Source organism: Acipenser ruthenus, chromosome 1, assembly GCF_902713425.1.
Source record: "Acipenser ruthenus chromosome 1, fAciRut3.2 maternal haplotype, whole genome shotgun sequence".
Classification (NCBI taxonomy): Eukaryota; Metazoa; Chordata; class Actinopteri; order Acipenseriformes; family Acipenseridae; genus Acipenser; species Acipenser ruthenus.
The window spans coordinates 28974633-29001210 of NC_081189.1; the positions used below are offsets into that span (position 1 = coordinate 28974633).

General features: G+C 38.5%; 1 protein-coding gene across 1 annotated transcript in view; it reads right to left on the reverse strand.

The window, feature by feature from the left end:
- Positions 1 to 22227, reverse strand: part of LOC117411679 (glycine dehydrogenase (decarboxylating), mitochondrial-like) — a 34066-nt gene extending 11839 nt beyond the window's left edge. Inside the window, exons 1-14 of the mRNA XM_034924094.2 lie at positions 21810 to 22227; positions 21441 to 21519; positions 11449 to 11584; positions 8114 to 8278; positions 6720 to 6797; positions 5831 to 5978; positions 4922 to 5118; positions 3294 to 3390; positions 2992 to 3097; positions 2444 to 2583; positions 1875 to 1955; positions 1107 to 1204; positions 307 to 391; positions 163 to 204 (exon numbers count right to left, since the gene is read on the reverse strand). Coding sequence (XP_034779985.1) covers positions 163 to 204; positions 307 to 391; positions 1107 to 1204; positions 1875 to 1955; positions 2444 to 2583; positions 2992 to 3097; positions 3294 to 3390; positions 4922 to 5118; positions 5831 to 5978; positions 6720 to 6797; positions 8114 to 8278; positions 11449 to 11584; positions 21441 to 21519; positions 21810 to 22106 — 1749 coding nt within the window. The 5' untranslated portion in view covers positions 22107 to 22227. The remainder of the gene's footprint in view (positions 1 to 162; positions 205 to 306; positions 392 to 1106; positions 1205 to 1874; positions 1956 to 2443; positions 2584 to 2991; positions 3098 to 3293; positions 3391 to 4921; positions 5119 to 5830; positions 5979 to 6719; positions 6798 to 8113; positions 8279 to 11448; positions 11585 to 21440; positions 21520 to 21809) is intronic.
- Between the last annotated feature and the right edge of the window lie 4351 nt (positions 22228 to 26578).

Sequence of the window (26578 nt, forward strand, 5' to 3'; positions counted from 1 at the left end):
CTTAGGGCTATGTGCAACAAACCAGAAACCAGTACACTTTGATCCAAGGGTCAATTAGGTTATATTCAGCAGAAACCACCAAACATGACTCCCTAAAATCTTCCATATTACAAGTATAAATTATTTACTTAAACGCAACGCTAAAAAACTCCTGAAACTTACTGAAAGTTCAGAAGAACTGTTGAGTTTCATGGTGCAAGAACCCTGTATTCAAAAAAAAAAAAAAAAGTTAGCACTATATACAAAATAAAATAATGAATTTGTCAATATGCCAATGGCTACATGTCAAAGTAATTCAAGACCTACCAATGGTATCATGCTGTGTACAAGGGAAATGTCTTTGTTCTCCAGTCTTTTCATGTAGCGAACAATATTAGTTTCAGAGCGATAACTGTTAGAGAGAACATGGATTGAATTATATTACGAAGTATAAGATTACCCAATATTTATCCAGAAGTGGTTCGCTGTAGTTAAGTGAGGGCAACAAGTTATCTTTGAAAAAGAGCTCGTCGTGTTTTTGTCTAGTGATCACTGGCCTAAATGAACCCAAAAGCCTCTGATAATAAATATATATTTAAACTTGATTACCAATGTACTCATTTCACAACAAGTTTATGTTTATTAAATATAGCAGCATTTCTATTTGCTTTAAAAGACAATTCTGTTTGTATTCTTTTAATGATTGTGGTTCTTCTTAGTATATTGTTTGTTCACAAAAGACAATGAATGTGGAAGGTATCACATTCAAAACAGGTGCCAAGGACATCCACATATCCAAAAAGAGCTAGCTGAAGTTCAGTAGAGCTCATAGCAACAGGGGCAGAATTGTATTTTTTCTTCATTAAAAATGTTCTCAAAGTATACCAGTGCACCTTTTACCTTTAAGGCAGGCAAACATTTACCAATCACACTCAAAAAGCAAGAATTCAGAAATTTCAATTAACACCTCCAACATTTACTTATGGGGTTTTCGCTAGTTCTGCAACACTAGAAGTTTGATTTACAAAACCACATTGGAAATGCTTTGTCAATATAGCCCAATACCTCTTCTGACTGATGGAGTGTATCGAGTTACGGGTAAACATTTGATTTATTCATAAACCTGCCTGTTAAAAACTGTATGCGAGAGGAAACTGCTTGTCCTTTTGAAAGGGGTTCCGAAGATGCCTCTTTTTTCATCCCCCATTTTTTCAGCAATCAATTCCTGCGAGGACAGTAACATTGAATTAAGAATTTGAGAAAATAAAATACATCTCACAATTATAATAAGCACAGGTCAAACATACTGCACATCGTCATCGAAACATACATCAGGAACCACAACTGCTCTCCAGTATTTAAACCAGTAAATAATTTGCCAAGTACACTATCGTTGTATCCTTGGGAGAGGAATGCAAATTGATCAAATGCAACAGAGGGGTAAGTTAACAGTATTTATATTGCTCCAATAGGCCACAATTGGATGATGTAACGTGGCAGTCGTTCCTCCCAAGCCTGAGTTTATTATTATTATTATTATTTATTTCTTAGCCGACGCCCTTATCCAGGGCGACTTACAATTGTTACAAGATATCACATTATTTTTTACATAAAATTACCCATTTATACATTTGGGTTTTTATTGGAGCAATCTAGGTAAAGTACCTTGCTCAAGGGTACAGCAGCAGTGTCCCCCAGCTGGGATTGAACCCACGACCCTCCGGTCAAGAGTCCAGAGCCCTAACCACTACTCCTCACTGCTGCCCTTAGTGAAGTTTATAAACTTCACTAAGCCCTTGTGCTATTGGGACCCAGCATTACTAATCTTTTCCCAAGCGGCAACACTTCACCTTTGGGTGCCATGCTGGTGATCACACCTCTACTAGTCTACTTACCGCAGAGGATTCACATCCAAACACCCAAAGAAGGTCGTCTAAATCTCTCTCAGTCACCGTCTCATCCAGGGACACTCCCAGCTTCCCATGCAAAAAGACAATATATAGGATTAGGTTTTTCTCTCACTTATAAATTAGACATTAATTTAAAATACTGTAGGATATGAAAAACTATACTGTGCAACATAAAATTAATAGATGGTCTGCTGAATGCCTTTTAAAAATCAGTAAGTTCACAAATAAACATTCACTTTCAGGAATCACTGTAAAAGAAATGTCCTCACTCCTCAAAACTGTTTCACTACCACTCAAGTTTGCATCAATACCCAGTACCACTCCACATGGTGGGTAATGCTCTCTGGGTCAGGTCTTATTGCTTAATTATAGAGAGATGGTCTTCAGTTCAAGTTTGACACAGAATTACAACCTTATTGCTATTGAGAAATGTGGCGCTTCCTCTAGGTCTGGATTTGATATGTTGTACGAGGTCACACAGCAGGAAGCGGTTAAGAATATCATCATCATCATCACCATTTGGGAGAGTTCATTCCACTTCATGACTTGCTTACCACATCATCACTGTAGAGCCGGAGGTTCATCTGACGCTGAGCAGCCCTGTCTCGGATCTCCTTGGCTGCCACTCCACACTGAATCTTCAAGGTGTCAAAGAACATCTCATGTTCCAGCTTGTGTCCAGCACGCTTAAGGCCTGCAAGGAAAAAATCAGAACAAAACAAGTGTTTATCACTACAAACTAAACCCCAGTATGAAGAATCTGAACACACACACCCCCCCCGCCCAAAATACAACGTTAAATGTTACTGGTTGTATAAACTCTGTATTTATCAGTTCAGAGAAGATTAATCATAACATTAAAAACTAACAAACGCTTAATAAATATATAAGCTAGTAGCCAAATGTTGTGTTCTTCATTGTCTTCAATGTCAAATCAAACTTTATCTAATTGACTTCTTGTATTTGTATTATGGATCATTATTTTAGCTACATCTTTCAGCCACACCGAGTTCAGGTCAAGTGGACTTATCCAGCTCTTGTCAAGGCAAGTCAACAGTAATTCTATTCAACTTTATTAGGGGGGCAGGGGGTTGAAATATACCTTCAGACAAGATTAGAGTAGCATTGTGCACTCTCTTTGCAATGTGCTTCAGCCCCTGTGATCCATGGTAGATGGCATACATAGCTGCCATGTTCGCCAGCAGTGCCTGAAAAACAGAAGATCAGACATGAATACAGCTTGGCTTTTGATAGAGAAGCTTTCCGCATTGAAGAACAAGCAATATAGTTTCATACAAGTTGAAAATGTAAACATTAAGATTCCGTATGTCTACTAATAGTTTCTTCTAGTTTTACCTGATGAAAAAGGTGTATGAAGTTACAGAAGTATTGGTTTCTGCTTACCTGAGCAGTGCAGATGTTGCTGGTGGCTTTATCTCTCCGGATGTGCTGCTCTCGTGTCTGAAGAGCAAGGCGATACACCTCCTTCCCAGCTGCATCTCTGCAATACAACAGAAACTGTTATGCTGGGAATATATCATTTAGAGAACTTTTACATGGTTCAAAATAAGATATGCCAGGTACACACACCTGCTAAGGATACTGTACAACATTCTGTACCATGGGGTCAGTCATGACGGCTGCATCACGTTACATCTTCAGCACGTATAACATCTGGTGTTGGTCACTGATCACCATTTCAATGTACTAAGCAATAGATAAATACTGAAAGCAGATGAAACTCCTCTCTTCACAAACTCTCAAAGAAGTGGAAGCAGACATTGCTCAGAGCAAGGTCACCTCATTTCGAGGTCAAGAAATGAGATCGTAAGGCAATTAAATAGGGTTTTTTTTTATTTTAGATAAACCGTATATATATATATATATATTAGACAGAGTAACTGGAGAATGTGTACAGAGCAGAGGCTGTGCACATGGGTGTGGTGATGGAAATTGTGTTTCATTGAGTGATTACGTGTGATTGAAAAAGTGTGGAATGTGACCAGGTGGTAATGGAATGATTACCCTTGTTCACACCCTATAAAATAATAACAAAGGAATGAATGTTTGAAGAGGGTTGTTTAGGAGAGTTAGGAGCAGAGAAGGAGTGTGCTTTGAGTAAAGAGGGAGTATGTTTTTGTTCCTGTGTTTTGTGTTTATTAAAAGTGCACAGAAAGCGCTGAACTATATAAGAGTTTTGGATTTGCTTGAAATATTAAACAATCTAATTTGAAATGCAGTTAATTTTACTTTAAAATGTTTATATTAACCGCGACCCTGTAAAGGAGTAAGCGGTTAATGATAATGGATGGATGGATGTTTATATTAAACCCTTGCATTATGCAAAGTTTGGCATTCATCATTCTGTTTAGTAGGTGTGGGCCTGTTCACACGGTCAGCTTTTGTTCACAAGGTCAGATAACAAAGAGCATAGCCGTCACGAACAGGAAGAGAATGCCTCCTCTTCATGGAGAATTTTACCAAACACTAGGGCAGGAAGACAACAGTTCCACTGACTGACAAAAAGCCCAAGTAAAAGGAATGGGTCCACCCCCCACCACAGGGCACGTACTTCTGACAGTTCTAGGTTAATGCCAACTCTAGTTTAGATGTAGACATTTCAGAGAGTCACACCGTTCCGAAGATTGTTAATTGTTATTCAGTTTCTATCCCACAAACCACAACTGTGTGTGTGTGTGTTAGGAACAAGCGAGATCTGGTTCCAGCTCCCCACACAAACAAAAAAATCTACTGGTATGATCATTCTGAAAAGTGGTCTCTGTTCCCATTATTACTGTTAAAAAGTAGGCCTAGAAAAAACAGGCAGTGAAAGTGCATTCACAATGCAGAATCAAATACCAGATTAACACTGAAAGTAGGGGTTGTGTGTGAAACTGTATATGGTTCAGTGAAATTTCATAAATATTTATCATTACTTAGGTCAGCTTGAAGAATGGCTCTGCATTTTAAAAAAACATATTAAGTCCCAAATATCCTTTTTGTACGTCCTATTTTGCAACCCACCCTCTTACCTTGTGACCCCCACCATTCTCCCGGGCATCATTCTAATCAGGCTTCCTTTCACCCCAAAAAAGGCAGCATGGGGCCCTCCGTAGCAGAGCGGCACTCCGAACCTCTGTGAGCTCCCCAGGGTGATGTCCACCCCAAACTCACCAGGCGGTCTCAGGACACACATGGCAAGCAGATCAGTCGCACAGCATGCCAGTGCCTAGGGCAAAAAAACCCCAAAAACATTACAATTAAAATGAGCAATGGGAGTTTTGTGATCAAAAAGCATCCCAGGGGGCATAATCTAAGGGGAAGGCATATCAGAAATCCTTTTGAACACAAATCAGACTCCTTAACAGTCCACACATTGTCTTTTCCCAGGTTGATTGTCAGGGTTTACAATGCATATAAGATAACAAAGAGAAAGGGGAATTAATCCAGAAGCAGTACTCTACTAATCACTTGGAAGTACTTCCAAAGCATTCAAATACGCAGCAAGAAAAACAGCGGTTAAACCCATGGAATCAAGTATGAAGCACTGACTAGCCCTAAACATTCTAAGAGAGCAGCTCATCACAAAGACTCCATCAGCCCTTTTCAAATCATCAGACAATGTGAAGAGCTCCCTCTGTTAGGTTCAGCGCTCCAGTTTATAGATCAGATCAGTATGGTTATAGAAATACTTAAAAGAAGCCTTAGACAAATATTTTGACAAGTCAGTAAAATGTCTTCATGTGATAGATCATAGTTTCTGGGTTACTACAGGCAAGCTTGACGAGTATGAAAATTGTCATTATTTTGCAACACCGTTTAGATACATTTTGGCTTGATATTGTTTAAATGTTGTATTGGTCATGAAATTTTCCAAACTTTGGAGCATCAGTATATAAACAAGTCTTTGATGACCAGTTTTACAGTTTCATGGTTCTCACCCCATTTTGATGCGCTCGGTCTACAAGTCCTGCAAAGTCCTCAACTCTTCCCTCTGTATCTGGGTACTGGAACAGCACACCAGAGACATCTTTACCACTGAAATCCATCTCATGGGGATGCTTCAGCTCTGTGATCACTCCAATGTAGCTACCAGACAAGATTCAAAATTAGATGGTAGGCACGCACACACACACACACACATACACACACACACTACTGTACCCTCCAATATGTGCTTTTCTTCCATGCTGTGCAAGTAGTAAATAAAAGCTGGGAAACATCTAATCAGAAACAGTGGAGAAAAGTGATTTGTCATGGAGTCCTGAAATTTAGATCTGCTCACATCAACTGTGGTCCATAGGATGTGCTTCAAGTTCCTAATTTACAAAGTTTCATTAACTAGCATCTTGGTGATTTAACAGTTTAGTTGTGTCAAGCATAGACTCCATACTGAACTTGGAACAGTGAACAAGCCAGATAGATGCAATAATTGAAGAAAAGAGAACACACAACCAGGATTGAAGCCTCTGAATAATTCAAAATCATGACGGACAAAGTGTCATTGTGGAACAGATCATTTGGCAACTCTACCCATTTCCAGTGCTCAGCAGCTAATACTTTCCTTACCACTGCTGTTTAGTCACTCAAATGACTTTATAACCACCTTGTATTAAATCACTATAGCCCTATAGGATAATAACCTTGGTTGAATACAAATAAGTTCCAAATATACCCTCATCAAGCATTCATCAAAATACCATGGACCATTTTTATTGTGCTTTGAATAGGGATAATGACCATTAAAAGCTAAATATTTGAAACTGTGGTTGATGGTTCATGGGAATTCATTGGGATACACATACAAATAATGAAAAGGGCACTTCTTACTTGGCTCTTGTCTGCACCACTGCGATTGTCTGAGGGTGGCAGCGTGGGTCGATGTAAAACTTCATTTTCTTATTGTGCCTGGAATTAAAATAATTACATTTTAGTCTACATTCTGCATTAAAGTATATTTCTATCAGAACAGGAAGCAACTGGCACAGATAAGAAAAAAAAACTCAATATACAAGTTCACTTTTAAAAATATACAATAACCGAGTCTTTAAAGAAAAAACATAAAAAGCATTTTGTGGTTTATTTTTGTTTTCCCGATTTCATTTTCCCTTGGGCTCAAGTGAAGAAATGTTTTCCTGCCACAAGGCTATAAATTCACTTCTTGTAATAAAAGTAATAGGCCCACGTGTGCCACACATTCACGTTTTATGCTTCAAAATGTAAAACTATGTGGAATCAGGTGGGTTCATATTTATAACAGGAAGAACATTTCCCTTAAACTTGCGAAAGCATAAGACCTAAGTTTTTAAAGGCCTAAAAAACATAAATACTTTTAAACCATTTGATAAAAAAAATAAAAAAAATCATTGTGATTCTGACTTTGCCCGTTTCCACAGAAACACATCAATCTGCCAAAGTGAGCAATGAACTGTGGGATTGTAGTCCTGGGCAAGATTAAATGACAGCCTAATGGTTAATTACATTGGTTTAACATTGACAATTTGATAAACTCTGCCAATTCCTCTGGTGTATTTTATAAAACTTGTTTATAAACATATTGGGTGTGGCTGTTAACTGTGACAAATTAGGCTCCATATAAAAAGATGCACAGTACCATAACTTAGTGTGGCTGTACTTCTGGAAAGTTAGCCCATGACCTGGACTGTGCTGATAAATAAACAGATTCAGAACCAGTTCTCTTAGCCACTGACAAAAAATGCTTCATACAATACCAGACACACAGACACACATACACACAATCAAATTCTATTTGATCAAAGTTTAATTTTTTTGGTAAATTTGGTTTTGTGCAGATGCCAAAAGCCCCATTGCAACCATTCTGGTACTGGTTTCACTCTTTCTACACGTGCTCAGCACAGGTTGTGAGGGGAAGTGTTATTTGATTACATCCCTCAGATATAGCAATTAGCTGAACAGTTCTAGCACTATCAGAGTTTCTACACAATTATCAAAGGCTATCCTCCTGGATTCATTCTACTGTAACGTGGATCAATGATACACAGGATATGTGAACACATATGAATTGCACTGTATTTGCACTGTGTTGTTGGTCTTAGTATGTCTGGATTTATATTTTCTCTCTAAGCCAACTGTTTGTTTGTTTTTTCCCAACCACATGGCAAACGCAGGATACAGCCAAATGAAGCTAGTCTCTTTAAAGTGAATACATGCTACCACCACTGCATTCCTAGTAGTAACTGTACCTGTGACACAGCTGCATGGCCTCAGCCGCTGCAGTACCTTCATCCAACAGGGAGGCATTGGCCACATCCATGCCTGTGAGGTCACAAACCATCGTCTGGTAGTTCAGCAAGCTTTCCAGGCGCCCCTGGGATACTTCAGGCTGGTATGGAGTGTACTGGGTAACCCTGACGGATGACAGCAAAACAGTTTGTAAAAAACAATATTAGTCAAAACCTCTTAATAATCACTCGTGTAAATAAGTATCACTTGATATAATGGAAGTCAATGGGTACAATCCCAATATCACTTTGGTTATCACACTCTGGTTAATATCTCTCACATTAAACAGTCATACAACTGATTCCACTCCTCTAGGCTATGATAGGAAGGTTTACATTTAAGTACATTATATTCAGAACATTCAAATACTGTGCTGCATGGTACGGTAGAAAAATCTAGCATCCATAGCAATGTGTTTACAGCCTTTTTTTTTAAATTAAAATAATGTGTTGTAGTGTAATACTGTATACTGAAAATGTGTGTTGCATCAACGCTTTTCCTATGTTTAAATGCTTATTTTGCCAGATTATTGATGAACACTTTGTACCCCGTCCCTTCAAAGTGATATTAAACAGGTTTGACTGTATACTTGAAGTATTTTGTAAAAGCTTGCTGAATACAAGCGTTTACAAAACTACTTGAGGACAGACTAACTCTTACTAAAAATATGTATTTTATTTAGTGAAAGCTTGTGATAAAAAACAAACAAACAAAAAACACAATAAAAAAACACACACACAACATTTAGGACCAGGTATACGCCATTTTATGGGAATGGGAATACAATTTAAAAGTTCCAAGACCAGTAACAAGCAACTGTTCATTTAAGGACCCCAAGGCGTACCCAAGTTGTTTGTTAACAGTTTAGTAAACGTTTGATTATCCTTGTCCCCAAAAAATAAACACACAAAGAACTGGACCCATTGATTGTAGATAGACTGATTTAGACTTTACCCTTGGAAGCAAATATATGGACCATCGACAACCTAATAAGGCAAGTTTTACAAAAGTGCCAAGGTATGGCACCACTTGTACATTTCCAATAGGAGAGAGCATTCTGATGTTGTGAAAAAACAAACAAACATTCACAGCAGAGGACTAAATTTGGCAGGTAGATAAGGCACCAAAATAAATATATTCTAGGACCACCACTGTGGGGTCATAAGTCTCAAGTCAACCCTATAAAATTGGGTAACTCCACTATGCCTGTTGCAAGACTTGCAACTGAGAGCAGAGTGAACACCCCCCCCCCCCTGGCAATTTCTCGAAGGAAGCAGACAGGCACAAACAGCTACTTAATCACAACAGAAGCATTTTTTCTTTTTCTCCAAGGTCCCTTCATGAAAACACCTCTGCTATATTTAGGTAATGCAGTACAGATTTCTCCCTGAAGCAAACATTCTTGCTACCTTCTTGTCTGTGAGTTGCCATTCATGTAATGGCAATGGGGTTTGTTAGGGCAGTTTCTAGGATACCATTTAGGACTGTGACAAAAGGGGAAAAGAGGGCATGGTGTAAGGGGGTAGGGGCTCCAACAAGGAGTAAAATGTATCCCAACAATACTAAAGCAAACAAGTATGGTATTTGAACAGCTTACCCAAAGTCACACATATTACAGCATATCTTTATATAACTGCAGAATACGTTCGTTCATCTTCACCCTTCTATATTGTAAGCAATGCAGAAAGTGTTTTTTCTTTGGTCTAGTATGTGACCCTATGAAGGAATTTTTTGGACGCTAAATCTAGAAAAATAAATACAGCATTCTGTGTTTGACGAGAGTCGGGATGCTTTACATTGCTATAGCAAGGAGATCAGTAAGGAATACAATATTATCGTTAGTTTATAAAAAATATTTTTGGCCTTTTTTTTTTTTGGGTGGTGTGTCGACTTGGAAAGGGAGAGCACAAGAGAGCATGTTTTTTTGTTTTGTTTTAGTTAATCACTGGAAATATATATCATGTGTATGCAAGCTGTTTGTTAAGTACAGTATATTCCATCTGCAGTGTTGGAATTCATATATACATGTCCTGTTTCTCTTTATTTGCTTCGCAGCTATGCTGTTTATGGTCAATAATTGTTTTTGTTTTTATAGCAAGACCACATTTTTGTACAGTAGTTCAAACTGACATTACAGTTAAACTGTAAGGTTGTAGTTAATCCATGTCCCATAAAAATCAGCATTAAAACTGTGTACAACATTTATTGAAAGTACTCTCGACTTCAAGGTAATGTTGCATTTTACACACAGTGTCCAAATTGGAGAGTAAAATGACTTCATGACCTAAAACATTATCTGGATCACTGGGTGTTCCTATCCTAATGGCTACACAATCACTGTTTTCCAGATATTCCATCATGTGACACTGCCAGCACACTGTTCTAATGGATACAGAATGTCCAGTTACAGTCCCTGTTGCAGCTGCATATACATGCCAGACACCCACTAACATTCCCCTTTCAAGCCTGGGCTCTTGACTTCCTACTTGGCTAAGTAAATGGCAGCTAACTCACCTGGGCCTTATATAGTGCACGGTCACTCACATGGCATATCAGATCGTACATCTCCTTTGCTTAGTGTGCCTCCTTTATTTCCCAGTTGTTTCCAGTAAAGTGATACTGTTTGTTATAATAAGAATATTTCATACAGCTGGCAGATACATACACATATACAGTGTGCTCCACTTAATTGCATATCGAATAACTGCATACTCTACTTAACTGCATAGTAATTTCTGGGTACCAAAAATGTACTATTTGTTAACATGGTATTGCACTCTGCTCAAAACGCAGATCTGATAATTGCATAATTCGCTTCATGAAGGACAGCCAGTTGATTTCGCACACGCCTGTAGAATTAGTTCTGATAATTGCATTGGTTGAGGAGTTGACCGCGTGACCACAAGCAACTTGACTTGTCGTTACGGTGACTTCTAAGAGGAGGTATACCACACTTACTGTAGCTCAATGAGTTGAAGTTTAAAAATAGTCAGAAAATAAAGTGAATTGCAGCTGAGTTTCCCTGAATTCAGAACAGGCAGAAAATCCCATTAGAATGGCAGAGCAGCAGCAATCGAGGCAGAAAACACAGATTAGGGAAAGCAGAAGTGACCCTGAGCAAGTCACTTAACCTCCTTGTGCGCAGTCCTTCGGATGAGATGTAAAACCGAGGTCCTATTGTAAGTGGCTCTGCAGCAGCAGTTGCTGATGCATAGTTCACCCCTGTCTCTAAGTCGCTTTGGATAAAAGCATCTGCTAAATGACTTAATAAGTTAGTAAAACAAAAGACACAAACCATCCTGAGTTTTCCAGCAGGTTGCGCTGAATGGCCGGTGGCACTGAGCAGTTGTAGTAACCCATTCCAATGTAGGACCGCCAGATCTTGTTCTTGCTTGCTATCTTGTATAGAGTTTCTAAAACTTCGTTCTCACCTACAAAAAAATACAATAACTTAATGTTAGTAACACTGGCAGTGCTAATAGTATGATCAGCACATGCGTGCTGTGAAGGAGGATCTGTACCATGAACCACATCATACAGACTGAAAAAATATACCATGCTACAGCCTTCAATTGCAAAATCAATGAGGTGTCAGTATTGTGAAAAAAAAAAAGGTCACCTTGATCTTTCAAAGATCTTTCATCATTGAGGGAAGTGATTCAGTATTTGAATGTCAAGTACAAGGCGTTTCACTGGATGGACACTGCTTTACTTCACCATACTTTGCAGATTTCAGAAAGGTCAGTAAATAGCCATGACCTATGACCTTAGATTCCATGCTCCTACAGGTTCAGGTTCAGGTTATGTCACGGCCCTTGGGGGCGGCGCACAATTGGCCGAGCACCGCCTGGGTAGGGAGGGCTTAGGTCGGCAGGGGAATCTACGGTTCACCAACCACCAGCGACCCCTGTGGCCGATAGGACGCCTGCGGTTCTGCAGTGGAGCCATCAGATCCCTGTTGTTCTCCAGCACTATAGGTCTGGTGGCCTCGCTTTCCGATTTCCTGAAAGACTATTTGTGCTTATCAAAATTGCTGAACGTTTACCAGAGCCAACACAAAAACAGTTAAGTGGAAAATTAAATTAAAAAAAAAAAATTTCAAAGCAAACCGTTCCAGACATTCTGAAAAGAAAAGATGCCTACTTAGAAGCAACAGAAAACCACCTGAACCCTGCATGCAGGTGCAGTATGAACAAGTGGACGTCTTTCTGTGGGAATGGTTTAAACAGACTTGTGCTAATAACAGGGAAAGATGTTGTTGAGGCATTGCTGTGCAGGGGGAGGGGACTTTATTTTACACATTTTTATTTTAGTCATGGAGACGTTTTATTACAATTAATAATAACTGCCAATATTTAAACCCCTCTGTTGCCCTTTACAATAAGTTTACAATAACTGATCAACATGGTAAAGCTTTCACTATTCATAAAACAAAACAGAAACACATTGGAGGAGATGGTTTGGTAATATTTGAACCCACTCTATTCCACAAACCTGGAGCTCATTACAGAGACATGATGAAAAACTTTAAAGAGAAGGGGATCAAGGCAGAGGGGTAGGGGTGCATTCGTATGGGAAACAGCTCGCTAGCAATAAAGCATAGCCATCTGACAAGGATTAAAAACCTAATCATAACCTAACTGAATGCATGTGCTCAGCATTTCCTGTTAATGAATGAAATAAAAAAGCAAAAGGGGGGGGGCTTTAGATTACTTCAACTTTCAGAAATGCAAGATTTCATAAGATACAACAGCTTGCAAACAGTAAGAGCACCTGAAACACCCGAGATATGTAGCACACACCTGTGCAACTGGACTGCCTCTCGTATGACCCCCTATTGTAATTGGTTGCACAAATGGTTGCACAGTCCTTCATTAAATAGGGCCCAAGAGCCAATCAGACGGTGTTCACATGAAGTTTCTTGCCGATTCATGAATTTTCTGTGGGGATAATAAGCTGTCTTTGCTGTGAATAATTAAGGTAAAAACAAAACAAAAACAAAAAAGACACCTTTGTTAATTAGATGTTTCCGCTCAATATTAGTTATATCAACTATAATATTTAAGCACAAGCTTAGCTTTCAAGACCTCAAAACTATTTACATGTACACATACATCGGATGAGACTTCGGGAGGTCTTGAAATCTAGTGTCCGTATATATCACAGTTAAATTAATAAACATCCTGTACACTTCAAATCTATTATTAAGACACTTTGGGCCTCATTCACTAAACAGTGGTAACGTGTTTTTTATGCAGTAAGCCCCTTTACTGCGTGCTTTGTACACCTGCTGTATTCACTAACCAGTGGCAGGCAACCTAGCGTGTGGAAAAAAGCGTGTGGAAAAAGTACCGTGTCCGAGTCATTTAAATATAATGAATAATGTTAATGTGTGGAAATGTATGCAAATTACGTCACAAAATACAGCGAGGGAGGCATTTGATATGCAAACCACATTCACTTAAGGGCGCCAAGGCCAGTTTCAGACGGAGCCGAACTCAATTGAAATTAAGTACGCGTTAGAGCCGCACTTCATTAAATTCGATGAACCAATTGATTTCATACTGGCGAACCGAAAGTGTATCGCACTTACTCCAAAGAAATCTCCCACAGTGCATCGTAAAGACAAAACAAGCAAGTTAGTGAGGCATGTGTTTGTTTGCATTCAATATTACAAGTGAACACTCTAAACACTCACATAGGCCGATCATTCTGTAATCTGACACAGATTCAAGTGATACCACACGGCAGATCATTATTTGGAAGTTGAACAAAACAGAATGCCTAATGACAACTGCACTACTTTCCGCAAGTCAATCTGCTGCAACAGGCGTACATTGGTCTTGTAGACGCTTGAACAGACAGGCTGGTGGAACCATGTGTGGGCTACATACGACAACACACGACTCAAAAAAGTATTCAGGTAACATTTTCTACTATTAACTGTGTAGCATAAGGACTGTACAGGACCACAGAGCAAGAAAGAAAAAAAAAAAGTCGTAGGCCTATATGGGGGGGGGGGGGGGGGAAAAAATAAATAAAAAAAAAAAAAAAGTAGGCCTACTGTGTACATTAGCATTAAGTGCAGCTTAGTTCAGTTCGCCACTGGAGCTCCTTTTCAAACCAAGGTGCACCAGAGCCGCTCAGAGCGGCAGAGGAAGGCGTGCTAGCTTCAATAGAGCGTTGAGGCGAACTTAATTGTTTCAGGCGGTGCTCTACTCATGTACTTAACTGGGACTTAGTTAAAATGTTGTGCTTCAATTGAGTTAGGCACGCCTCTAGAGCATCCATCTGAAACTGGCCTAACTTTACTAGGTGCCTCAGTGTGTGTTAAAAGTACCGCTTATTGAAACCAGGCGGTGTCACAGAACCAGCAGAAGAGCTGCACAGGAGAGCGAGAAGAAGAGTCAGGGAGAGAGTATTTCAGACCAGGCAGACAGTACAAGGGCTGTTTGAGGAGGATGTAATAACTAGATACATACTGAGCACAGATCATATTAGCCTTATATGTAGGGCCCCGGAAAATTCACGATATCACCAAATTTCACAGAAATCGTGTATTTCACTGCCTATGAAAAACATACATTTTATTTTCCTTACAATATTTTACATTATTCCCCTCCCCTTCCCCTCCCCTGTTCATTCCATACTTTTGTCAAGTAGAAGCAGTGCTACAGTAGCTGTACACGGTCTGGCGTCAATGCCGTGCATTTGGTTACTACGGCAACAGGGTCAAACAAATACCAGCTTCATGATTGGTGAATTTCTCATTCTGTACAATGACATGCGAATCAGAGGTCGGACGTTTAAAAAGGTTTTTTAGATAGTGTTGATTTATTAGCTTGCAGTGTATGAATTACATTAAAAATGCAGACAGCTGACAAATAAAAAAAAAGCTAAATTAATTTCAAGAAGATTGCGTTCAGAGCTATGAAAAGGGGATGTTGCATACAGATGGTGGGACTCTGTTTTGCTCAACTTGTAATGTGTCTTGAATCATCGAAGCAAAGGCACTACTGACAAGCATCTTGACAGCACAGTACACAAAAACAAGATCAAACTTGAAGTTCAGGCTAAACAATTACCGAACAAGCAGGTCATAAATCACAGGATTGTTTAAAGAGAGCACAGGAAGTGGAGAAACACGTATTGTCAACATGTTCAACATGTCAGTGCAGCGAACATACCGATACAATGGCTGGTCACTTTTTTTAATGAAAAGAATCCCTAATTGTGGAGCCGTGCCTCACAGTGACACCCAGACGAGAGCATCTCGCTAAAGCGTCTTTTATAAAGAAACACAAAAGCTTCGGTTTTGTCATTTCAGGTTTACTGTTAAGGTTTCTCCTGCATTTAATATTTTGGGATTAAAGGCAGCAAAATAGTCTATGGGAATCACACGGTCATTGTAATTAATGTGTCAACATAAGTTTTAAAAGGTTTACAGAACTCGAAAATGTTGCTGAATATGTATGTCATTCAGGGTTGTTTTTAAAAAATCTGTTTTATCTGCTTGTTACTTTTTTTTTTTTGCAGCCAGCGACTCTTGTTTCCATGTGTTGAATTCTGCGTGTTGTGACAACTTGCGAATTAATCATTTAGCTCGCTTTATTTGTGCATATAATTAGCTTGGTGAATAGAGCTTCCTCTGGTTCATTTTTGCATGCGGTGTGGCTTCCCCATGCCACAAGGTAATTCTGGTAATTTACCACCGTTTAGAGAATGACGCCCTTTTAATCTGCTGCAACTGAAGCAGCATTTTTTTTGCAGTATGGCATTTAATGGGTTAATCTGAGCCTTCAATAACTTAAACAATGCTTGCCTGGAAAGACTGACAACATATGGCCTACTTCCCGATGATTAGATATCTAGTTTAATTGACTGTGCCACTGGGACGTTATCTGCCTGTAGAGATTTGACTGCTCCAAGCTTGCATTCTGTGGCAATACTTCTTTCTGAAGGAAGTTGTGGATGCCTTAGTTTTTCAAGATAAACTGAAAATAGCTTGGGATTTTAGCCATATCATCATCATCATCATCATCATCATAATAATAATAATAAATGCTTCCATTGCATAGTCTGGGATTTGCTATCTCTTTGTTGCACTGCATTGTATATGTTGCAGACCTGATGTAGATGCCAAGCTACAGAACAGCTGCTCCCATCATGACCTTTAGAAGCCCTTCGTCTCTGATTTTTTTTTTCCAGTTGGCAGCACACAGCATTCTGACCGGAGGTTATAGTGTCAGGTACCACCTTGTTCTACAGAGGAGATACTTTCTTACTAAGCAGACGACATTCTGTAAACTCCAGTGCACAGTGCAGACCAAATATAAAAATATAACTGACAGAGACAACAAGTCGATTTGGTTGTTGCTAGCTGGTACCATTTTATTTTCAACAGTCCCACTGAAAGCAGAATCACTCCAGCACTAGCAGCAACCACTACTAGCCCGATTCCTGAACACTGCTACAGGTAAATGATCGGAGCTAAAGAGGGAGTTATAAGGAAAGCTTTAAAATTGTTTTCTTGTTATCCCCGGCTGGGGATATTGTGTAAACCAGTGGTTTTCAACCCCAGTCCTCAGGGACCCCCGAGTCTTCTGGTTTTCATTCCAACTAAACCAATTACTTAACTAAACCCTTAATTGGGCCTTTTTAATTGTTTTCAGCTCTTACCCAGTTGGATATTTCAACATAACTTTAAAATGTTATAAATAATTTGAAATCTCCAACTTTTTAGGAGCTGAAAACAATTAAAAAGGTCTAATTAAGGGTTTAGTTAAGTAATTGAGAGCTCAGTTGGAATGAAAACCAGAAGACACAGGTGTCCCAGAGGGCCGAGGTTGAAAACCACTGACAAACAAGGGCATGTGGTAGAGCAGCCGGGGGTCTATGGTGGTCAGGAGGCAGAAAGGAGACTCAGGACTGAAGAACTGCAAGTTGACTTTTTCTTTAAATCAAATTATAAACAAAAACACAGCTCACCAAGCCAAAATAAAAAATAAAAAAAGATTACATGAAACAGATAATCCCTCACCCAAGTCTTGCAAGTCATCACGGTGGGTTTTTAAATAAAAATACAGCAACGCAAAATAATTTCTCACTGATCGAAACCCATTAAGTACCTCACAGCTTAGTCTCTAAATAAACAGCTTGCTCACAGCTGATGCGCAAATATACAACAAAAGCCCTGCCTATGTTTTAGTCAGCAACCAGGATAACTGCATTGCTACCCAGGATCTTTCAGTAGCTATCTGAATCAACTTTCACAAGGCTTGCAACATAAAGGGAAGCATTGCCCACATTCCTCCAAAATTCCTCCAGTGTAAAACAATATAAAAATAGGTATGGCAATTATCCCCCCAGTCCAGAGCAATGTAGTACAGGCCGTGTCTCAAGAAGTAATCCCTAGCATGCACTGTCAGGCAAGCTTTCCCGTGCTGAATAAGCAAAAGCCGACATTGACCTTGCTAAGTTTCACTAGCTCAGCTCCTTGTACAATGCAGCTTCACAGAGCCAGCAGCCTGACTCAACGAAGGGCAAAGTTCATTGCTCTCTCATAGCACTGCCTCATAAGGATGACACCAACAACTTAATATCCACACTTCAGAAATCCAACTCATTCCATTTAAGTGGAGGCATTTAAAACCCCTACAGAATAGGATGCATAAAACAGAGTTTAAAAAGGACAACTGATTATTATTAAACATGTCTCCATTACCCTTATTCCAGCAATAGAAGTTCCAGTTTTTTCTTTAAGCAAAGGTTCTGTACATATTAACATGTTAGAATGAACAAGTGAGGGGGGATGAGAATTCATTCCACTTAAAAACAACAATAGATGTTCCATTACACCACTTTAAAAGGCGTTTCACAGTGGACTGACTAATCATTACACTGATAAATGCAATAGCCAAAATGCTTGTCTACTAGTTTCTTACAAATTGTTTTTAAATGCACCTGCTTTGAGCAGGAGCTTTTGCCTCAAATTCTTTTCTCCCTTCCTTTTTTTTTTATGATGTTCGCGATCATTCTGAACGGCTCAGTCATGTTGCTCCAATATTGAATCGAGCGCTTGTATTGTTTGCCAAGGTTTTGTTGATCACATGATCTCCGAAGAACCAGGAAGCAAAGAAACATGCCAAAACACCAAGCTACAAGCAAGACGGCAGACTGTCTAAAATTGAATTTGTCAATAAATGACGCATGAGAGCTCCACTGAGAACACTTAAACCCCAAGGCGATTTTTAGAACATTTGATGAGATACACCTTAACCTTTTTAAAAAAAACTAAGTACAAACTCAGAAAGCCCTAAAGTGCAGCAGCTTTAAAGTTTCAAATGATTCTTTTGCAATTGTTATTACCCTTGCCTTATGTGGCTGTTATGTCACTGCAAAGTCTCATTTTAGCCAGGCAATGGAATGTTCTATTGAGGTTGCTTAACCCCATGTATTCTGATGCAGATTAACCCTTTAGTCCTGTGGTCCCGACGGATTTAATTCCCCAGAAATAAAGGTTTCAACTGGGGTTCACGATCATTATCCAACTGGAGCTCCTGATTGTTCAAGTTCCTAGAAATGCTCCATTATTCAATATCTATTGCACTTTAAGTCAAGCTTGTAAATCTTACTGTCAATTTAAATTTGTATACATCTGGAATTCCTTTCCAGTTCTAGGAAGAGACATGTGTAGTGTGTGATATTTAAGTAACCACTATTTTCACTATATGTAACATTTTAGCATATAACCAAATACATTATGCTGTTGTCGAATACAGGAGACCCCAAAACAGAGGTTTTGGGGTCTCCTGTAAATTTAGTTGTAAAACAAGCAAGCTTTCCATGATACATTTGTTATACGTCTGGTCATATAAGGCTTGCTATAAATTGTCATTGCAACATTTTGAATAAATAAAATGCCTCAAACCCCTAATTATACTGCAATTGGCAGACTTGCAGGAATACACCCATACATCACGACCTAGAATAGAACATGTTAGCAAATAAACCGAGTGACAGTCTCAGAACTACTGCCTCAGAGCCAAGTACTGATAACTTTAGCAGTCACTGTAAAGTTGATGTTGCTGCAAAATGCAAGTGAGCAATGCAGATAATACTTAAAGATCAAAGACACAATTTCTATGTGTTATTGTGAGCCACAAGAAATATTACAATGAGATGTATCAGCTCAAAGTACTTAAATTGTCAACCATATTTTCTTCCATGTAACAGTTCCCAGGCTTTGCAGTAGCAGCTATTCGGAGGGGGTGCTGCCTACTTCCATTTCTTCAGATGGCTAGCATGGAACACGCGAGTAAAGCCATCTAAAACAGGCAAAGGCGGCATGCTTCCAATCCCCTTTTGCCTGTTTTAGCCAATCACCGGACATGTACCATCCCACATTGATGACCTCACATGCTAGCACTGACGAGAGTGCTGGCTGATGGAGAAAATGCTTTTAACAGTTTTTAATTGGGGTAAAGCGTTAAGAGAAGAAAAATGTTGTCAGTCAGAACAGAATAATAAGATTCTTCTGCTGCTGGTGGCTTTAGGGGGACCCCAAGACTGCTTTTTTTCTGCCCCCCCCCCCCCCCCCATTTTGTTTTGACCACCAGCCACCACTGAGTTTTTGCCAGTCAGTTTCAGCCATATTTGGAAAGGCAGCAACTCTGACAAACACCGATAGAGAGCTCATCGGAAGCGCTGGGTTGTCAGGTGTTTCCATATCCAACACTACACTGCATGAAGTTAGATATTACACAAGGAACCATCTTAAAATAACTGTGTCATTCTGGAGAACAGACATACGCCCTCAGGTTTCCTGAAGGACTTAACAGGTGGTCTTGTTTATTTGTTTGGGGTACCCCTTTTACAAAAAAAATGAATATGGAAAAGGCAAATCACAAAGCAGTAAGAAAAACTGTACTGCAGATTGTCACAAAGACAAAGCTTGTCTCACCACTACAGTGGAAGACTGCTTGTGTATATTAAAATAGGTGTTTTACCAAAGAGGATTCCAGAATTTTCTGGGAACCCGCTGAGCAACCTCTGAGGCCTCCCAGGGGTACCCAAAGCCCATTGTGAGAACCACTGCTCTAGAACAATGTAAACAACGTACAGACTTGTCACATCGAATCAATTTAATCCAGAACGCACAAGGTGGTCAATACCCGAGTGTTCAGGCAAGTGTTTCTTGTCCAACCCTGAAATACTTCAATTTATGTGAATAGTTTAAATATTGGCATGCTCAAAATCTTAACACTAATAGGTGTACTTTAGACAGATTTTCTTTCTGTACATTTGATTTAACTGTCATAAATAAGCTGATATCAGACAACCTTTGATATTTAAGACACTGGTACCACATTATTATGTTCATAATCAACTATATGTATGCTTGTGCCAAACAATTACATTGGAGAAATGCTTACAATATCAAAACGTGTTATCAGTCTGTGCATAAGATCAAAAGGTAACCTATTAAAGATAAAGACTGTTAGGTTATATGAATTTATGCTTTGCATGCCGTTATTCCCGAGTGGGGGCACTAATAGAAAGAAAACTCTCCTGCTCCGATCCATTTTTGGAGCTATGAAAGCAACCCTCTTTGTACTCGCATGTTGATGTTGCTGTGATGTAATGCTCGCGCTAACCAGATTGAACTGGACTGTTTTTATTTCTCGCAGGCGCTTCAGGCTGAACTTTCTACACTAATAATCGCTACACTCCTGGGTCATACACAAGGGGAGCTGTGGGACCGCGCGTCGCTTTTAACCAAAAACAACTCCAAATATGTCAAGTAAAAAAAAAAAAAAAAAAACCGTGGATCATTGCACACTCTAACAAACTACCGTACACAGCCTGTATGCATCAAATTGCACTTGCTGTCCAAGTCTTATTGCTCTAACCCTTATGACACTTCCTAAACATGAAGTGAAGAGAACTGTATCTATATTTTCAGTTTTCATGTTAGAAAATGTTATAATTTTATAATAATTTGTCTACGCTGTGTGTGTGTGTGTGTGTGTGTGTGTGTGTGTGTGTGTAATTATTACACACACACACACACACACACACAGTACTATGAATAAATTCCTGTGTCAAAGTACGGGTATATTTGTGTAGTACTGTTGAGTTACATTTTGTAGGAAGTGACACCTACTAGATATACCGGCGGCACTGATAGAATTGAGATATGTCAAAGTATTTAAAACTATACAATGTGAACAAAGTAAACTATCCGTGCTAAGATTTTGGAAATGGGCTAAGAATCACAGAACTTACAGACTGGGTCATCCATTTTCATACTCCGTCGTAAACGGATGCTTGATGGAACTGTTTTGTCAATTAATTCTTCAATACTCTGGAAACAAAACAAAAATGTCACATTGTTTTCACAATACAGGGTACATTTAACTCAGATAACGCTATATATCCTGTGCCTGCAGTAATCATTTTAAGAAATAAAGTTATTTTGATCCATGTCCAAATGTACAAATACAATGCTCCTTCACAGACATGTTTTTTTTTTTTCAAAGATTATTTGTTATTTTAAACTGAAATGGATTTGTGCAACAAACTTTCAATGTAATGCATTTCCAAAAATAATATAATTAGTATTTTTTTGTTTTGTTTTGTTTTTTAATTTCTTACCTCGAGACCCAAAGTGCCGAGCATTTCTCGTTTTTCTTTGTCGCCTGGTCCAATGTGTCTTTCGGAGAAATCATCATGTCGGGGTAGTATTTTATCAATCTGTCTTGAAGTTGTGGAAACAGCGTCGCTTCTTATTCCATTTACACTGATATACCTGATACTCTGAGACTTGTTTATCCCATCTTTTACGTGCCATCTCCCCATTAAAACACGTCCTCTGAAGCAGAGCTTTATGCTAGAGGACTGTATGCCAACAGCCCTGGAGATCAACCCCCAAGATTTTGCACACTTTTGCATTGTACTAGTTAAAACGTATTTTAAAATTTATACCCAGGAATCCCAACCTGTTTATTTTTAGTACGGTGCCGCTCATGTGCCGCAAAACTCTGAAGCCTTCCGCACAACTTTAGAAAAGCTAGTAGACAGCACGCCTCCTGATAAAACAAAGAACCAACCAATCGATTCAGCAAAGCTCACTGACGTAGGGACAAGCCCCCGTTAACTGCATTAAAGTTTTATTTCCTGCACATAACTTTTAAGCACTTGCGTGTGCTTTGTTTTTATTAGGCAAAAAAAAAAAAAAAAAAAAACGAAAATAGATTATTTAATTTACCAGACCACAAATGCAATTACACATAATATAGCTAGTAAACAAATCACGTGTGTTGAATTTTATTACAAGGAAAAGACGTTTGTATAAAATATTTTCTGATTATTAGCTTCCAGCTACTACAGGACCATTACTGTAGGTCGGTAACAAACATCCGACATATGTTCATACAAACAGACGGATGGACAGGTGCCTCCATAACTACATGATGTTCTTATTAAGGTTGCATTGTCACTTCACTGTCATCTGCTGAGAGAACATGGATACGAGCAAGAGATAATACAAGGATTTAAAACAAACCCTACTTCTCTGTACATGTAACACGGGGTAGTGTCTAAAAGTGGTACATCATCAAAATGTGATATGGTACAGAAACTTGATCCATGTAATGTACGAAAATTGTACGCTGTCAGATTTTGGTACAGATGCAATCAATTGCGATTCTATTGGCAAAAAGAGGAACATTCGAAAGAGAACTAGGCACACATATTTCCTATATTTTGTTTCTGGGATCTTGAGATACCATCCGGGTATTCTCATTTTGTAAGATATAGTAATATTTTTTTAAATGTTGTCCTCCATGATGTGGAACAACTTAATCTGTTGGAAAAAGTTGATAAGAAAATACATTCTCTATGGGAGTTTAGATATTCTTACCTTTTCTGAACAGTTTTACAATAGCTATGTTTTTCTTTTTATCCTGACATTTGTTTTAATTGTCTGATTTTTCCACCCTCCTCCATACACAGCTATAGTTATAACGTTTGTAAGAAAACTTAAAGCAAATGCCAAAGTTAATTATAACCTTTTGGAAACTTAAACTGAAAACAGACAACCAATTTCTCTTAAAACAGACAACCAATTTCAGTTTTAATAGTAAAAGAAAAAAACAATTCACGACGAATAAGACAGTCACCGCATACAAGTTAAAAAAAATATGACAAGACCTAATGTATTGCTTATGATAAATATTCCTATACTATTTGCATAATGGTGGAAAAACATTAGAAATTACATTAAAAAATAATGTAAAAGACTGGAAAATATGATACATTATATTTAAAATGGTGTAAAAGAGCAAAAACACCATGAAAATATGATCACATAAATTAAAAACGATATAAAGGACCGATAACAGCATAACGTATCAGATTTTGAATGGGTGTTTCCCTGCTTTCTTAGCAGAAGTTGTCATTTGTGAGCAAGCGCAGTTCGTTTACTATGAGTATATCCAAAGACAAAGATAAAGGGGCAGTGTTCACTTATCTCGCAGATTTACACACTCAGTTGACATTTTTCAATTGTGTCTAGAATGTGGTGTGCTCCAGCCCGTGACTAGTTAGCATGGTTTGGGCTTGAAAGAACCTGTATGCACCGGCAATTCAGTGCGATGTCAAGCACTCAGCTCACATGCACTGAACACACCTTTCTGCTATCTAGGAACAAAGTGTACACTAATCAATGTATGTCGAAACATGATTTGTCAAGACTATTGGACCGGTTGATATATTTTACAACTTTCTAGATTGCTGCACCACAGAAGACATTAGCATGCAGGGCTATCAGAGCAAATACAAATCCAGCCCTGACTTCTAACAATGAGCTATATTCAACTTTAAGGACAGTTTTTAGCACTGTTTTTTAAATCCACGTATGTTTAATTGAATAAAAGTTTTCAAAGAAATGTTTAACCTCTCATAATGTTTATAAAGTCCTTAAAAACATTTCTTAAAACATTCCTTAAGATTTTGCGAATAGGAGCATAATATTCCTAAACCCAGTGGAATTTAAGAATACACTCATTAAGTGATCAAGTAACTGAGGGACAGACCTGACTGTAAATATATTGGCCTTAAAACATGCATACTAGTAGTGCAGAATACATATTGCTGTATACTATTAGAAGCATATTTTAAAGTGTTAATACTAGTTAACGGGCTACATTCTTAGGAGAAAATTCCACCTTTTTACAAAACTGAAAGAAAACAGCAACCGGCCTCTATTATATTTCTTAATTTTGTTGTAAAATAAACATTTTGTTTCTTCTTTAAAAACAAAAGGAGTTAATTAATGAATGGCATAAATACAAACTGGACTGCATTACATATCAACAGTGATTGATTCATTTTAGCATGAATGCTGTTAGGAAAGGAATCTGTTTTATAATGCTCTGCATTGTGTATTTCAGATGTGGAACATTTAACACTTAATGTGGGGATTGATTTTAGGAACTCCCTGGGGACCTTTGGCCTAGGTGTTAAGGACTAACAAACACTAATCATCAAATACTCCTTGGGGCTTGAGCTTGTGTTACTTGCTATAGGGTCTAATCCTTTAATCACCAGTGCAATATTTACATTATTCTTTTAGAAAAACAAACTTAGCTTTTGCAAGCAAACTGGTTTCTACACACAAGACAAAAGCTTTGAAACCCATGTCAGTGTTGATTATATGTAATTCTGCTTGTGGAAAACTGAATTTAAAAACCCAATTTAAGGAGGCAAGGTAGTGTTCAAATGAAGGTTAAGTATTAATTATGGTGTTCCAGTTAAGGGAAGCTTTTTGCAAATAAAGGATTTATAGTTTTTTTTTTTCAGCCAGCAATGTGCTGTTAATTAACATCTGCTACAAAAGTAAATCACAAATGATACGGGCAGCAGTGTGGAGTAGTGGTTAGTGCTCTGGACTCTTGACCAAAGGGTTGTGGGTTCAATCCCAGGTGGGGTACACTGCTGCTGTACCCTTGAGCAAGGTACTTTACCTAGATTACTCCAGTAAAAACCCAACTGTATAAATAGGTAATTGTATGTAAAAAATAACGTAATTGTATGTAAAAATAATGTGATATCTTGTAACAATTGTAAGTTGCTCTGGATAAGGGTGTCTGCTAAGAAATAAATAATGTTTGTCCCATGACCAAACATACAAAGTCAGCTAAACAAAATGGTAGCTACTTGTTCATTTCTTACAAAAATATAAGAAAGTGCTGCCCTCTTGTGGTACGGTTGAAAGGCATATATTGACCTTTCAGCTGGGATATATATATGTACGTGTGTGTGTTTAGTACATCCCATGCTTGCAGAATATGCTGATACCCCTGAATGGAAAATAGTCTCCTCTTAAAATAGATGCAAAAATCGAAAGAGCAACCTGTCCTGCAGAATGAATGGCAGAGCTATGATTTTCTAGAAATGCAGAATGACTGTGAGGTCATCGATTGCCCATTTTATAACCCCTTGCTCACTAAATACCTTGTTATATGTGAATAGTTTATCCAATCTTTAAAAACATGCAAATCTGTCCCATAAATGCATACACATTATTTGTTTACAGAACAACTTTAGCCCATCAAAAAAGTTTCTGCAGTAGTGGAAGGCCCTGTTAGATGGTTTAAAATGTGTGAATAAACAAACAAGTAGCTTGGTAAACATTTGCTTTACACCAGATTTTTTGTGTGAACTGCAATGGGTTAGTTGATAATGAAACACTGCAATGGAAGTAATGTTATAGAATACTGTACGTCTGGTGGCATCCCCACTGGTCATATACATTTGTTGGCATTTCACTACCATCTTGTGCCTATTGTGTCCTGCAAGTTTTACATTTCTATGATTAATAAGGGACTGAACTGGTTTCACAACCTCAATCTCAACACTACTGGTCTTTACTCTGACCTTCACTTTTGATCCTTTAAGAGAGCTAACCAAGGTTTTAAAATCCATTTCCCCTTCTAGGCACTAACAATATTTGCAATGGTCCCCCTTTTGTTCAGTGGAGGATCCTGTTTCTTTGCTTGCATTTTATAATTTGAAATAGGTGAAGATTTCAAAGGCAATGCCACTGATGAAAAGTTGCTGTTTCTTCCAGTATTTAATCACTTCCTGTGGTGTAGGACTCCAACCGTCTAGAAGCAAACCATGCAGCATACAGCAAAGGAACCAGCATGCAGCAGTTCAGCTACATCAATGTACTTAAAGTACTGACATCCCAATATAAAAACAAGGCATGTATACATGAGATCAGGGCTGTCCAGTGGGTCTACAGTACGGCTCTATTGATTGAAGGATGGTTATTCTGTAGTTTTTGGCAGATCAAAGTGCAAAAACAAATGTTGTGCAAGTGTTAAAACACAGAACCTGTTAAATGGGCACATGAATAG